This window comes from Carcharhinus amblyrhynchos, chromosome 19 (genome assembly GCF_965287045.1).
Source record: "Carcharhinus amblyrhynchos chromosome 19, sCarAmb.v2.hapA, whole genome shotgun sequence".
Taxonomy (NCBI): Eukaryota; Metazoa; Chordata; class Chondrichthyes; order Carcharhiniformes; family Carcharhinidae; genus Carcharhinus; species Carcharhinus amblyrhynchos.
The window spans coordinates 27,855,248-27,869,725 of NC_137342.1; the positions used below are offsets into that span (position 1 = coordinate 27,855,248).

Here is a 14,478-nt window from a genome sequence, read left to right on the forward strand (position 1 = left end):
AAGTGGAAGAGGTTAGAGTTTGGATGTAATTACTGGTCAGTGGCTGCAATTTTCCAGTTCACATGAAACTTTTGTCAATAAAGCTAACCAAATAAAAGCAGAATACACTGGAAATACTCTGCCGGACTGGCATCATCTGTGAAGAGAGAAGTAGTTAATGTTTCAGGCCAATGACTGTTCATCAGAATAGTCCTCTGTTTACCCTGTTTCTTCCTTCACAGACGCTGCCAGACCTGTTGAGCATTTCCCTTTCTCTGGTTTTAATATCTGATTTCCAGCATCTGCAACACTTTGCTCTTATGTTAAGGTCAATCAAATATTATTCACAGAGTGAAGACTTTTGACAAAAGAAGATGGGATCCATGTTTTCAAAAAACCCTGATTTACATAAGTCAGAGAGAGAGAGAAGTCTTTCACTGCAAGTGGGCAGCATGGTGGCACAGTGGTTTGCACTGCTGCCTCACAGTGCCAGGAATCTGGGTTCAATTCCAGCCTTGGATAATTGTGTGGAGTTTGCACACTCTCCCGTGACTACGTGGGTTTCCTCTGGACGCTCCGGTTTTCTCGCATGCTCCAAAAAGTTCATGGTGGGAGATATAGGAGGGATATCCGAGGTAGATTCTTTACTCAGAGAGTGGTTGGGGTGTGGAATGGACTGCCTGCTGTGATAGTGGAGTTGGACACTTTAGGAACTTTAACTGCTTGAACCAACTCCACTATCACAACAGGCAGTCCATTCCATTGGTGGTGGAGGAAGTGAATGTTTGTGGAAAAGGGTTGTTTTATCCTGGATGATGTCTAGATTAAGCTGATTATGTATTCCATGACATGTCAGGGAGAAAGCTTCCGATGATAGCTTTGGAGGATCTTTGAGCAGTCATGAGGGAAAGTTCCCGGAAGATTAAACAAGAAGGAATTGATGCAAGAAAATGTCTCGATGGGCCAATTCTTGTTTGGTCTGCTCTTAGTTTCTAATGTCACATACTTTTATAAATACCAGGTCAGACTCTTTGCATAAAAATATACCTGACTCAAGTCCAAGATCCAGAATTTATATGTGACTTGAGAGTTTTGAAGGTATGTTCGTAATGGATTTATACAAGAGAAAATGGCAGCATTTATGTATGACCGAGTGGAGAGGAAGGTTTTCAAAAGAATGTAAGTGAGGTCAGTTTTCAAAGTTTGTTGTGAAATCACAATACAAGCCCAGCTTATGTTTCCAATAACTGCAGCAGCTTACCACTCCTGCAGCATAAGCAGAGCTGAGACATTGCAAACACTTTAGCTCCAGTTTGAACTCTGTGCCTTTGTGGGTGGGGTTAGAGTGAATTAAAACATATTTATCAGTGGTGTGCAAATTATGGGTTCTCTGCTTGTCCAAAGGAGTGATCTGACCTTCAAATAACAATACCGAGAGAGAAAAAAAATGAGTTGGAAAACCGCAGAAGGCACATTTTTATACGGGGATTCATTTTGTAAGAAAATTCCAGCAAGGGCAACCTTAGACAAGACCAGAGCTCCCCAGGGAGTCTCACAGGCTGATCCTCTTTTAGTTCAAATGAGGAATGCACTTGCAACATTTCTCATTACTGTTCAAAGCCATTATAAGAGGGTTTCTTTCTCCACAAAATATGAGTTTGCAAGGCCACCAGCGAACTGAAAAATAGGGGAATTTGTCACATTCCAGAAGCTTAACTGGTCTTTGTTACTCTGCATAGAAGCAGGTTGAAATTAAATTGCAATAAAATCAAAACATAAGAATAAAAATGTATATTTCAGAATGTTGACATTGTAGCGCCCATTCCACTGATTCGCGTCTTTCTCTGGCCACGATCTCCAATTAAATCAAACTGTTAATGGCTTTGGCATCAAATTCAATCCCAAGTTGAGCTTCCGACACTGTATCCTCATCATCGCCCTCTCCGTAACTCAGAACTCCTCTCACTAAAAATCGTGTCCACAGTTGTGCCTGCATCTTATTCCCTGTCAGGCCCTGCTCACACATCACTCCCATTCTTGATGGCTTATTTTGTCACCTGCCTCCTAACCAGGCCTTCAATTTAAACTGTTCACCTTTTTTTGGCTTACCTATAACTCCCAGCCCTACAACATCCAACCCGAATACTGCATTCCTCTAGAATTCCACTATGGCCTAGTGTGCACCGTTCTGCTCTTCATCATTGACATGCTTTCAGTCATCTTGATGCCTTCACTGTGGTATCCCTTTTGAAAGTTGTTCCAACTCCCTCTCCTACTTTAAGCAGATGGTGAAATGTACGTATGTCTCGTCTTGGAGAAACATTCATTGTCATATTAGAATCAAGCCCCGACAATGCACTTGGGAGGCTGAATTAAATTTATAAGCTGGGTTTCCAAGGGCTGAGTAAAACCCCTCATCAAAAAGGAGCCAAACTACTGGCAAAAGAAGGTAAGTGCCAACAAGAATGCTCCTCCTGACCTCTCAAACTATTCCGCCTTGGTTCTGCCCATTGCGGCCTCTGTCTCCATCCAACAACCACCTCTCAAGTCAGCCTCTGTCCGGGGCCAACTCTGTGAACACAATTTACAGGAACTGTCCCCACAAATCAGTCTCATTTTCTGGCCAGATGGTCGATCAATCTGGCCACTGGTCATGCAGGAAAAGCAAGAAAGATTTATAATGAGGTAGTGCCGTCAAACTTGGCCAATGTTTCCGTGCCGGGCTAAAGGGATCTCTGCAATCTGTCAATCCAATGCCACATTTGATAAAAGATTCTTAATAGAGCTAACTTGAAAGAGTCTGAATGTTCAAGCTTTTATGCACAATTTAAAAAATGTGACAAACAGATGTATGAAGTATTTTGAAAACCACCAGAATCCTATAGGAACCTACGTGGTTGTGTTGTTGTGCTAACAAAGCTGTAACTGAGTCACAGACCAAGGAACACGTGTCAGATCTATTTTTACTCCCACAGATGTTTTGATGTCTTCCTTCACTACACATTTACTATAAATTTCCTTTACTGTCCAGAATGACATAGGAGGTCAACGCAGTCTTGTTAACAAATGGACAACTTTCTTAAAAGCCCGGCTGGTATGTTCAGTGATTGATGATGATGGCGCTGAAACTCACTTTGATGAATTGCGTAAGTGGAACATTTTCTTACCATATTTTATGTATCATGTGTTTTATTAGAACCATAGAACTCCTACAGTGGAGAAGAGGCCATTGAGCCCATTGAGTCTGTGCCGACTCTCTGAAAGAATATCTTATCTTGGCTCTCTCCCGCTCCTCCTTGTGCTTGTAGCCCCATGCATTTACTATGGCTAATCCACCTAATGTGCACATCTTTGGACATTAAGGGGTAATTTAACATGACCAAACCACCTAACCTTTTTTTCATTCGTCACAAGTAAGGCTTACGTTAACACGGCAATGAAGTTACTATGAAATTCCCCCAGTCGCCACACCCCAGCGCCTGTTTGGGTCAATGCACCTAAGCTGGGTATCTTTCGAGTGTGAGAGGAAACTGGAGCATCCAGAGAAAACCCACACAGACAGGAGAGAATGTGCAAACTCCACACAGTAACCTAAGACTGGAATTGAACCTGGGTCCATGGCGCTGAGAGGCAGCAGTGCTAACCACTGTGCCACATGCTGCCCTGTTATTGTTAAATACTGTGTAGATTGTTAATCCTCTTATAATGGGAAAGTAGATTGTTCAATCTATTATAATGGGAAAGTTATTACTTGCCTTTTTGTATGTGCTTTCTTAACGTAAGAACCTAAGGGCAGGAGCAGACCATATGGCCCATCGAGCCAACTCAGGCATTCAATACAATCATGGCTAGTCTTCTGCCTCAGTACCCATTCCTGCCTGGCTGTTGGTCATTACCTCGTGTTCCTGACCATTGAACAATTCTGAAAGTCAACTTAGCCTAAGGGATGTGACTGATTCTTGGAACAAAGTGCCGAGGTAACTCTCCCCATCCCTGATGGCCCATGTCTACAGCTCAGACTCCAGCTCATCACAGTGTGCCGTGGTTCAGTTCAAATATAGAAACAGTACTGAATGTTTTTTTAACATGTATGGTATTAGTTTCTGTCTGGTGGTGGGTCACGTTAGAGCTGACAGAAGGCAATTGGATAGGAAAAGGCTATTGTGGTCCATCTAGAAGCTGCTGAAACTATCCACCTCCACCATTTCCCTCGATAGCTTGTAGCACACATTCACTGTCCTCTTTGTAAAATCATCAAATCTAAACTGTGTGCTTCACCTTCCATCTTCTGGGCATTTATCAACCAGTAGTAGCTTCCCTGCCCATTTTCTTTCTCTGTGTAAAGACAAATCAAAAGCTGAAGGAAAGTTGGTACCTCTCTGTGACATTGGGTGAAACTGGTTTCTGAAACATTAACAATTTTCTGCTGATAAATGGGCAGGATTTTCCCAGCAAACTTCGGGACCCCACTTCATCCGTTGGCCATTAACTGACATGCTCAAGCAGATGGCAAAAGATTGTAGTGTGACGGAAACTGTCATTTAGCTATATTTTCCCCAGAGGTGTCAATTAATGGCCAGAGGGCAAATGTGCTGTCCAAATAATGTTGTTGAGGGAGTTGTGGCCTCGAAGCTGAGAACCACAATGAGGCCATCCAGCTCAGCAATCTTATTAATTCAGAATTTAATTTTCAGCTTTGGAGGACTGTTAACTTTGGATGATGAAAATGAGAAAAATGTAAAATGGGGTGACACAGTGGCACAGTGATTAGCACTGCTGTCTCACAGCGCTGGGGACTCAGTTCGATTCCGGCTTGGGTGACTGTCTGTGCGGAATCTGCACGTTCTCCCTGTATCTGCGTGAGTTTCCTCCATGTGCTCTGGTTTCCTCTCACAGTCTGAAAGACGTGCTGGTTAGGTGCATTGGCCATGCTAAATCCTCTGTCAGTGTTCCCGAACAGGCGCCCAAGTGTGGCAACTGGGGGATTTTCACACTAACTTCATTAGTGTTGATGTAAGCCTACTTGTGACACTAATAAATAAAAATTTTAAAAAATATCAAAATTAAATGGTTCCGTGGCCATTAAAATCAAGGTGTAACTCTGTTCTCTGTAAAAATGTAAGGGTTTTCAGCTTGGGTACAATACAATACAACCTTACAAATTTAATAAAAGGAGTCTTGTATTTCTGAACAGAACAATCCAACTATTCAAATCCTTTCCTTCCACATTAGGCCAAGGATTTATCATTTTTAAACACCAGAGAATCCCTGATGGGAATGTTTTCAGAATCAACAAATGACTGATAATTACATTTTTTTCTCTCTCAGAGGATGTATTTTTATTAGAAACAGAAAATCCCAAAAACCTCCTTGTCTACGGACTGTTCACCTCTTCAAGGTAAGGCATAACTCAAAGTTTCCAGTCTCAACACTTATTACTCATTTTTATCCTGAAGACTCTTTCAATGCACTTTGATTTAAAATAAAATGTGTATGTTAAACATAGTCCAGGGATCACTTGTTAAATACTTTTATTGCAAGGCAATTTAGGTGACTGACCATAACATTTTTTTCTAAATGAACATTAGTTTCCTTCAGTCTTTCTGTTACTGAACAATAGAAATAAGAATCAGATATTGTGCTAACTAAATCTTGGTCATGTTCTTTATTCTTGAATGGAAACGACCTTTAGAGAGAATTTTGCATTCATGCCATATCCATTCACGAAAGGTGGTGGACAATTAAACAACTAACAGGAGGACAAGATTCCACAGTGCTCCTCATATCAATGATGGAGGGGCTCAGGATGTCAGATCAATAGATAAGGCTGAGTCATTCACAACCATCTTCAGCTGGAAGAGTTGAGTGGATGGTCCATCCTGGCCTCCTCCTGAGATTCCTAGCTTCACAGATGCCAGCCTTCAATTAATTTACTCAACAAGGTTTCAAGAAATGCTCAACATGCGGGATACAGAAGAAGCTGTGGGTCTTGACAATTTCTCAGCTGTAGTATTGAAGACTCATACTCCTGAAGTCGCCAAAGCCATAGGCATGCTGTTCCAGTAGAGGAGCGGCACGGCAGCACAGGGGTTGGCATTGCTGCCTCACAGCACCAGAGACACGCATTGGATTTCCTGCTTGGGTCAGTATTTGTGCGGAGTCTGCACATTCTGCCCGTGTCGGTGTGGGTTTCCTTCGGGTGCTCTAGTTTCCTCCCACAGTCTGAAAGTTGTTTAGGTGCATTGCTAAGTTCCCCCTCAGTGTGCTGGAAAAGGTGCTGGACTGTGTTGACTAGGCTATTTTGACAGTAACTTCATTGCAGTGTTAATGTAAACCTACTTATAACCCTAATAAATAAATGTAAACTTACCCAATAAAATGAAAAATAGAACAGGCATGTCTTATCCATGAAAAGCTGAACAAATCCAACCCAGCCAATTACGCTGCAACAATCTACTGTCAATCATCAGACAAGCAAAGGAAGCTGTCATCAACTGTGCAGTCAACAGTGACACTCACCAACAACTTACGTTCAGACTGTGTTCTGCCAGGGCCACTCTGCTACAGTTCTCAATACAGCCTTGGTCCAAACATGGGCTAAAAAGCTGAATTCCAGATGTGAGGTGAAGGTGACTGCCCTTGACAACTGTGGCATCAATGAGCTTTAATGAAATTAAGGCAATAGGTATCAAGGAACATTTCTCCATTAGATGGAGTCATGGCTATAACAAAGAAAAATGTGGGCTGGAATTCTCCAGCCATTCATGCGCCACTGCTGCTGCCAGCGAGAATGGAAAATATGGCACTCAGTCAAATCTCTGTTCATTGCCATGAGACAGGAGAATCCCAGCTGCAGGCAAGGTTGGAGAAGCCGGCCTGTGGATGTTGGAGGTCAATCATCTAAGCCTGAGGACATCACTTCAGGAGTTCTTCAGGGTGATGTCCTAGACTCAACCATCTTCAGCTGCTTCAATGACTTACACTCCAATATAAGATCAGAAGTGGCGGTGTTCAACATATAGTTGAACAACGTTGAATCCAATTTGCCAGTTCCCAGATACTGAAGCAGTCAATGCTCAATGGCCAAAAGACCCTTTCTGATAATATTCAGGCCCGGGCTAATAATTGGCAAGTAACATTTGCACCATACAAATCACCATCTTCAACAAGAGAGAGTCTAATCATCCCCCTCTACATTCAATGGCATTATTATTGCTGAATCCCCTATCAACATCTTGGGGTTATCATTGACCAAAACCTCCACAAGCAATGCACAATGGCATCAGTGTACACCATCTACAAGATGCACTGCAACAACTCAGCAATGTTCCTTTGACAACATCTTCAAAACCCATAACCTCTACAACCTAGAAGAAGGGCAGCGGACATATGGGAATGCCACAACCAATGATTTCCCTCTGAACCACACACCATCCTGATTTGGAACTATATCACCAGTCCTTCATTGTCGCTGCACAAAAATCCTGGAACTCCTTTTTCCAACAGCACTGTGGGTCCACCTACACCTCATGGACTGCAGCGGTTCCAGGTGATAACTCCCCCACCACCTCCTCAAAGGCCATTAGGGATAGATAACAAACTCTAGCCTGGCCAACAATGTTCATGTTCTATGACTGAATGGCAAAAAAGTCTACAAGAATATGAGAGGTATGGACAGAGTGGATAGTCAGAAGCTTTTTACCAGGGTGGATAAGTCAATTACTGGGGGGGGGCACAGGTTTAAAGGAGATGTACGAGGCAGGTTTTTTACAGAAAGGGTGGTGGGTGCCTGGATCTCGCTGCTGGGGGAGGTAGTGGAAGCAGATAAGGTAGTGGCTTTTAAGGCGTCTTGACAAATACATGAATAGGATGGGAATAGAGGAATATGGTCCCTGGAAGGGTAGGGGGTTTTAGTTAAGTTGGGCAGCATGGTCGATGCAGGCTTGGAGGGCTGAAGAGCCTGTTCCTGTGCTGTAGTTTTCTTTGTTCTTTGTTCTTTGTCCTTTGATATCAACAGCATCGAATGAGTGCTTTTACATTTTTGGCATTTATTCTCATCATCAAATGATCCAAGTATAATATTGGCATTACAGAGCAAAGGGCTTTTTATTCCACTTTCTCACACATTAAAAATAACCTCACCCCAAGAAATGTTTTCAATTCTGGAGTTGGAAAAAGCCTTTTCCCTTTATGAATAATACATTTTCAGTCTCTTGTCTCTTTTATTCTCTTTTTTCTCATGAAGCTTCCTTTTTCATTTCTTTCATTTTGATGTTTGATGGTATCCTTTATGTCACGGTCTATATGTGATATTGAATAAATGCTGAACAAAGAAAAATTAGGAGTGAGGTTCTCCGGCCTCCCGGCCGTGTTTCCCGTCGGCAGGAGATGGTGCATTGTTTACCAACGGCTCTAGCCCCATTGATGTCAATGGGAATTCCCATTGACGTTATTCCATGCCGGCAGGAAATCCGCAGCCGGGGGTGCGCTGCTGGAGGGACTGGGGAATCCCGCCAATGTGAACGGCCAGAGAATTCCAGTGTTTTTTATGACGGTCTTCATCAATAACTATGTATTTTCCCTTCTTCCCACAGCTCGATATTCAAAGGCTCAGCTGTATGTGTTTATAACATGCTTGACATTCACACTGTATTCAATGGACCATTCGCTCACAAGGAAGGACCAAATCATCAATATGTTCCATACCAAGGCAGGATTCCATATCCAAGGCCTGGCACAGTAAGTTACGAATACCTCCTGTACATTGACTGAGTTTGCATAATCATTCAGTCAACTTTAGAAATTATTTTCTAACCTAGGGGTGCCACACTTGTGCTGCAGTAGCACTCCCCCCTTTGAGTCAGAGGGCATGGTTTCAAATTTCAATCCAGACACTTGAAAATGTGACTTAGACTAACATCACCAGCAGGGGAGGGTGTGCTGCAACTGACTCACGAACAGCTTCTTCCCTGCTGCCATCAGACTTTTGATTGGACCTGCCTCGTATTAAGCTGATCTTTCTCCACACCCAAGCTTTGACTGTAACACTATATTCTGCAGTCTCTCATTTCCTTCTTTATGCATAGTATGCTTTGTCTGTATAAAGTGCAAGAAACAAGACTTTTCACTGTATACTAATATATATGACAATAATAAATTAAATCAAAGGTACTACTGGCAGAATGAAATGTAAAAAATACTGAATCTCTACACTACTAATTTGAATTTTCAGATAACAAAATAAATAATTCTTAATTGAATTAAAGTAGAAGATAAATTGAAGATAAACTTTCAAAAAAGCGAACAAAATAACAATATATTGTTATAAAAGCATCACAGAGCAATTTAGCAGTCTCAGGACGCATGGTGGCACAGTGGTTAGCTCTGCTGCCTCACAGTACCAGGGACCCTGGTTCAATTTCGGTCTTGAGTGACTGTTTGTTTGTGTGGAGTTTGCACAGTCTCCCTGTGTCTACATGGGTTTCCTTCGGGTGCTCTGGTTTCCTGCAGTCCAAAGATGTGCAGGTTAGGTGGTTTGCCAATGCTAAATTGACCCTTAGTGTCTCAAGATTAGGGGGGTTAGTAGGGTAAATGCATGGGCTTCCGGGGATACAGCCAGGGTAAGATGCTCTTTCAGAGAGGGTAAGATGTCTTTCGGAGAGCCGGTGCTCGATGGACCGAATGGCCTCCTTCTGCACTGTAGGGATTTTATGAAATATAGAATTAGCTTTTCAGAGCCAATTAGGGTGGTTAGCAGTAATCATAAAGTTGGTACACCCTTAAAAACTCAGCTACCCCTCATTCAATAAAGGTGTTACAAGGGAAGATGTAAATGTGTTAGAAGCAGTTCAGAGATGGTTGACTATACTAGTACCAGGAATGCGAGAGATTAGGTTTATATCCACTAATGTAAGAGGTGACTTGATCGAAAGCATTAAGTTCCTGAGGGAAATTAACAGGGTGGAGGTGGAGAGGATGTTTCCTCTTGTCAGAGAGTCTAGAATTAGCGGTTGCTGTTTAAAAATAACAAACGAGACAAAGAGTTTTTCTCTGAGAGTCATGAGTCTCTGGAACTCTCTGAAAAGACAGTGGAAACAGAGCCTTTGAATATTTTTATGTCAGGGCTAGATAGATTCCTGATTAACAAGGGACTGAAAGGTTATTGGGTTAGGCAGGAATGTGGGATTGAGGTTATAATCAGATCAGCCATGATATTATTGAATAGCAGAATGAGCTCAAGGGGCCGAGTGGCCCATTCATGCTCCTAATTTGTATATTTGTAACCTTTTTCAAGGGGTGTTTATAGTGAAACCAGTGGCATAAGAATGGAAGGTCTTATAAATTCCATTGATTGCAGCTTTTGGGATCCTGATCAGTTTGCCTGATAGACAATAGTAATCTCACTGATGTCAGCTTCTAGATTTCCACATTATTCTTCGCATGTACAGACTCCAAGAAAGTGCTGATATTTTCAGTACGGTAATGGCAATAAATAATGACAATTACACCATCGTAACCATTCCAAAAATCCACGCCTTTGTTTTCTGGGTCTATTTGCATTGTTGAAAAATCATTTGCTACAATTGTACGCAGTAACTAATGCACAAAGTTGTCAAAAGTTAAAACTAAACATTCTCAATTTATGAACATCTGAGTAGCTCAATGCTGATCCCCTCAGGATTAGTTTGAACTTTGAGTCAGTTCTTTACATTCGCCTGTATTATTGATATAGGCAATCTCAGTCAATTGAAAATTCATTGAAACAGTTACTGAATATTGTTCTTGGCAAAAATCAAAGAAAGGATGTATAGAGCACTGACTATTAGGTTTGAGAACATGTTCCATTCAAAAAGCCAACTCCACCATGGCTTTTGTTTTCAGTAACATGTTCAAGATAGTTATTCAATAGAAACTTTGAACCAGAAAAAAAGTACACAGCTGGAACATATTCTAATATTTTTCCACTTACTTTGGCTCCAGTAACATTAGATAAAAATCGTGATTTACGTTGGATGGGTAATTGAATCAACTCAAGTGACGCTAAAATACTGATATGCAGCCCTTTCCTTCTATGGGTGTGTGACATTCAGGCATACATCTTGGCAAAGTACACCTGACCATGTATTCCCTAAGTGAACACATGAACATCATCTACCCATTAACTACAGGGAGGTGATGGCCTAGTGGACCATTAATCCAGAAATTTAGCTAATATTCTGGGGACCTGGTTTGGAATCCTTTCATGGTAGATGGTGGGATTTGAATTCAATAAAATTATCTGGAATTAAAAATCTACTGATGACCATTGCCGATTGTCAGAAAAAAAACTATCTGGTTTGTTAATGTCCTGTGGGGGAAGAAGTCTGCCATCCTTACCCAGTCTGGCCTTCATGTGACTCCAGAGCCACAGCAATGTGGACGGGTAATAAATGCTGGCCAGCCAGTGATGCCCATGCCCCACAGTAAAAAAACGTTAACTGCCATCCAATGTCTCAATGTTGCGAAAAGTAAAATCTGTTTTGCCTAATAAGCAGGAGTATTTCAAGGGCAGTGGGCTGCCCACAAGAATTTGAAAATCACACCAGTGCATGACAGTATGGCATGGTGATGTCAGATCTCACCTGAACAATGCTTGGTGCTGTTTCCAGAGTTCAACTTGGAGGCCATTGGCAACCTGGACTCTGGAACACCACATTAGTGGATATGGACGCATCTATAAATGGATCTTCCAGATTTGATGTCCTGAAGAGGGTCCAGTGCTCCCAGCAATCCATCTTCATTTTTAGGAGGTCCCCCTTCTTTCTTCAATAGTTGGTCAGAGGTGTTGGACAGCTTTTCAATATGGCATCTGGACACAATAGCGGAAGACCAGCCCCACCACAGAATACAGCATGAAACACCCACCTGCATAATTAATGGTGTTGGCACTGGAAGGTTTGATGTGTTTTCCGCTGGCGTCCGCAGTGGTAAACACTCCACTTACCCATCCCCACCAAGGGACTTAATCCCAGGATGGGAGAATTCCAGCACAGTTCTTTGCGTGAGGATCTTTTTCCAATATTCAGGGCTGACTTTTTCTGGTCTTACAGAGCCATGTTAGGAGACATTACCAGGAGCACCATTAGAAAATAGCCTATTGGATCAGTTCCCTTATGGGTTGCACCTCTATGTTGGTTAGCAGCTAATTTGGCCAAATTAGTTTCCAATTGGAGGATCATGACAGCATTTGGAGTTTACCAATGTCTGAGTGGCAGTCCACTCTGCCAAGCTCAATAGTCCCTTGGAGTGGTCACTCAGTGGCAGGCTGGAAACACCATCAAAGCCTCCTGGGGTGCTGGTAGTCTTGTGTGACAGGCATGCTGATTGGGTCTCCCGACAGTGGGGGCTTTGATTGTCCTGTGTTACGGGCATGCAGTTTGGATCTCCTGACACTACAATCACAGAGAATCATAGAATCCTTACAGTGCAGTACGAGGCCATTTAACTCATCACACCTGCACTGACAACAATCCCACCCAGGCCCTATCCCTGTAACGCATGTATTTTCCCTGCTAGTCCCTCTGACACTAAGGGACACTTTGGAATTTTCACAATAACTTCATTACAGTGTTAATGTAAGCCTACTTGTGACAATAATAAATAAAACTTAAAAACTTAAAATAGCATGGCCAATTGACCTCATGCAGGGAGAATGTGCAAACTCCACACAGACAGTGACCCGAGGCTGGAATTGAACCTAGGTCCCTGGAGCTGTGAGGCAGCAGTGCTATCATGCTGCCCTAGAACTGGGCTGCAGTCCCTATTTGATTGGCTATCTTGGGGGCAGGTTCTTAATTGTCTGTCTTCTGGAAGATGACCCCTATATCCCACTTCCCAATTCGTCACCCAGAATTCATCTTGACATTGGGATTGCAACCCAGGTAAAGCCAGCGTTGAGTGTCAGTGCAAAGCATTCAGTAGCAGATCAGGTACAGCACAACTAGATCCAGAATAAAGCACCTTCTACATTTCCTAATATTGTGCTTTATTCCATTCCCCAGTTCTCACACCTAACTACCCTTGCTAAGACTCTTTAAGTTGCCAATTAGTCTCAAATTCCTTTCTTTTCGAGGTTATTACTGAGTATAAACCTCACAGAAACTGATCAACCATACTTCATGTAGAGAGCCAGCAGATTTGGAGACTTTCACTCCTTTAGTCTGGGTTGGTTTGAACCTTTGTCCCAAGGATAAGTAAAAATGTTTAACTCACTGTCCTGCCCTATTCCCACTTGAGTTTTAGCTTTCCTGGCTACACATACTTAAAAATTTGACCGAAAATTGTGTTTGTGTGAAAGGCACTGTGAAAGTCAGTAATACTACAGCTTTCAGAATTAGACAACAGAAATAAAATCCACTGAATATATCATTCATCCTGCAGTGAGTGCTTAATCCCGCAAAACAGAACACCTGTCACCAAAGGGATAAAGGAAAGTGTTTCGCTCTTTATAAATTTCCACTTCTCATCATAACAAGTATTCAAATAACGCTGGTACATCCAACGGCTTTACTCTCTGATGTCTCAAGAAATCCAAAATGCCAGGGATGTAATAATTTCCGTTATTTAAAGTATAGCTTGTCAGAGATATTTTATCGCTGCATTTCAAGAATGGACAGTGTTAGCTCTGATTCATTTTAGACAGAAGCAATATTAAGAATTTATTATTCATAAATACCTCACTGGTTTCAGCAGACGAAAATTACCAGGAATGACATATCAATTAAAAAAAATCCACATAATTTGAATCAAATACTGAAACAGCCAAAAAACATTAATGTCATTGAAATTTAATATAACAGATGTTTTATGTCACATTCTCATCTTCATCTTTAATTGCTAGTGCCCAGGAGGAGCATTCACACCAAACACCTTGTCAACAAAGGATTTTCCAGATGAAGTGGTTACGTTTATCCGGAATCACCCCATGATGTACAACGCTATTTATCCAATCAATAAGCAGCCCCTGATTGTAAGGATTAACACCAATTACAAGTACACCAAGATCGTGGTGGACCGAGTCAGGGCTGCAGATGGAAGATACCATGTCCTGTTCCTAGGCACAGGTAAGATGTCAAAAAGAAGTCAAAACCCAACAAGTAAACTTGTATTAACACCGTACAGTTGCCATTGAGAAACGTTTTCCTGTTTGCTTGCTGTCAGTTGTGGCTCAATTGCACACTCTTGATTCTGAATCGGAAGGTTGTGGGTTCAAGTCCTTCTCCAGCACTTGCAGTACAAAGAAATCTGGGCTGGCGCCCCAGCAGAGAGTGGACTGTGGGAGTGTCGCACTGTTAAACAGAGACCGTGACAGGTGGGCATGAGAGATCCCATGGCAGTATTTCAGTAAAGAACATTGAGTTATCTCTGGCCAATATTTAGTCCTTAATCAACATCACAAAACTTAAACTTTATTTATTGGTGTCACAAGTAGGATTACATTAACACTGCAATGAAGTTACT

General features: G+C 42.0%; 1 protein-coding gene across 5 annotated transcripts in view; it reads left to right on the top strand.

The window, feature by feature from the left end:
• Positions 1 to 14,478, top strand: part of sema3c (sema domain, immunoglobulin domain (Ig), short basic domain, secreted, (semaphorin) 3C) — a 280,857-nt gene that overhangs the window by 232,766 nt on the left and 33,613 nt on the right. For all 5 annotated transcript variants that reach the window (XM_080207415.1, XM_080207412.1, XM_080207414.1 and 2 more), the window contains 4 exons: positions 3,011 to 3,125; positions 5,308 to 5,377; positions 8,574 to 8,718; positions 13,859 to 14,081. In XM_080207415.1, coding sequence (XP_080063541.1) covers positions 3,011 to 3,125; positions 5,308 to 5,377; positions 8,574 to 8,718; positions 13,859 to 14,081 — 553 coding nt within the window. The remainder of the gene's footprint in view (positions 1 to 3,010; positions 3,126 to 5,307; positions 5,378 to 8,573; positions 8,719 to 13,858; positions 14,082 to 14,478) is intronic.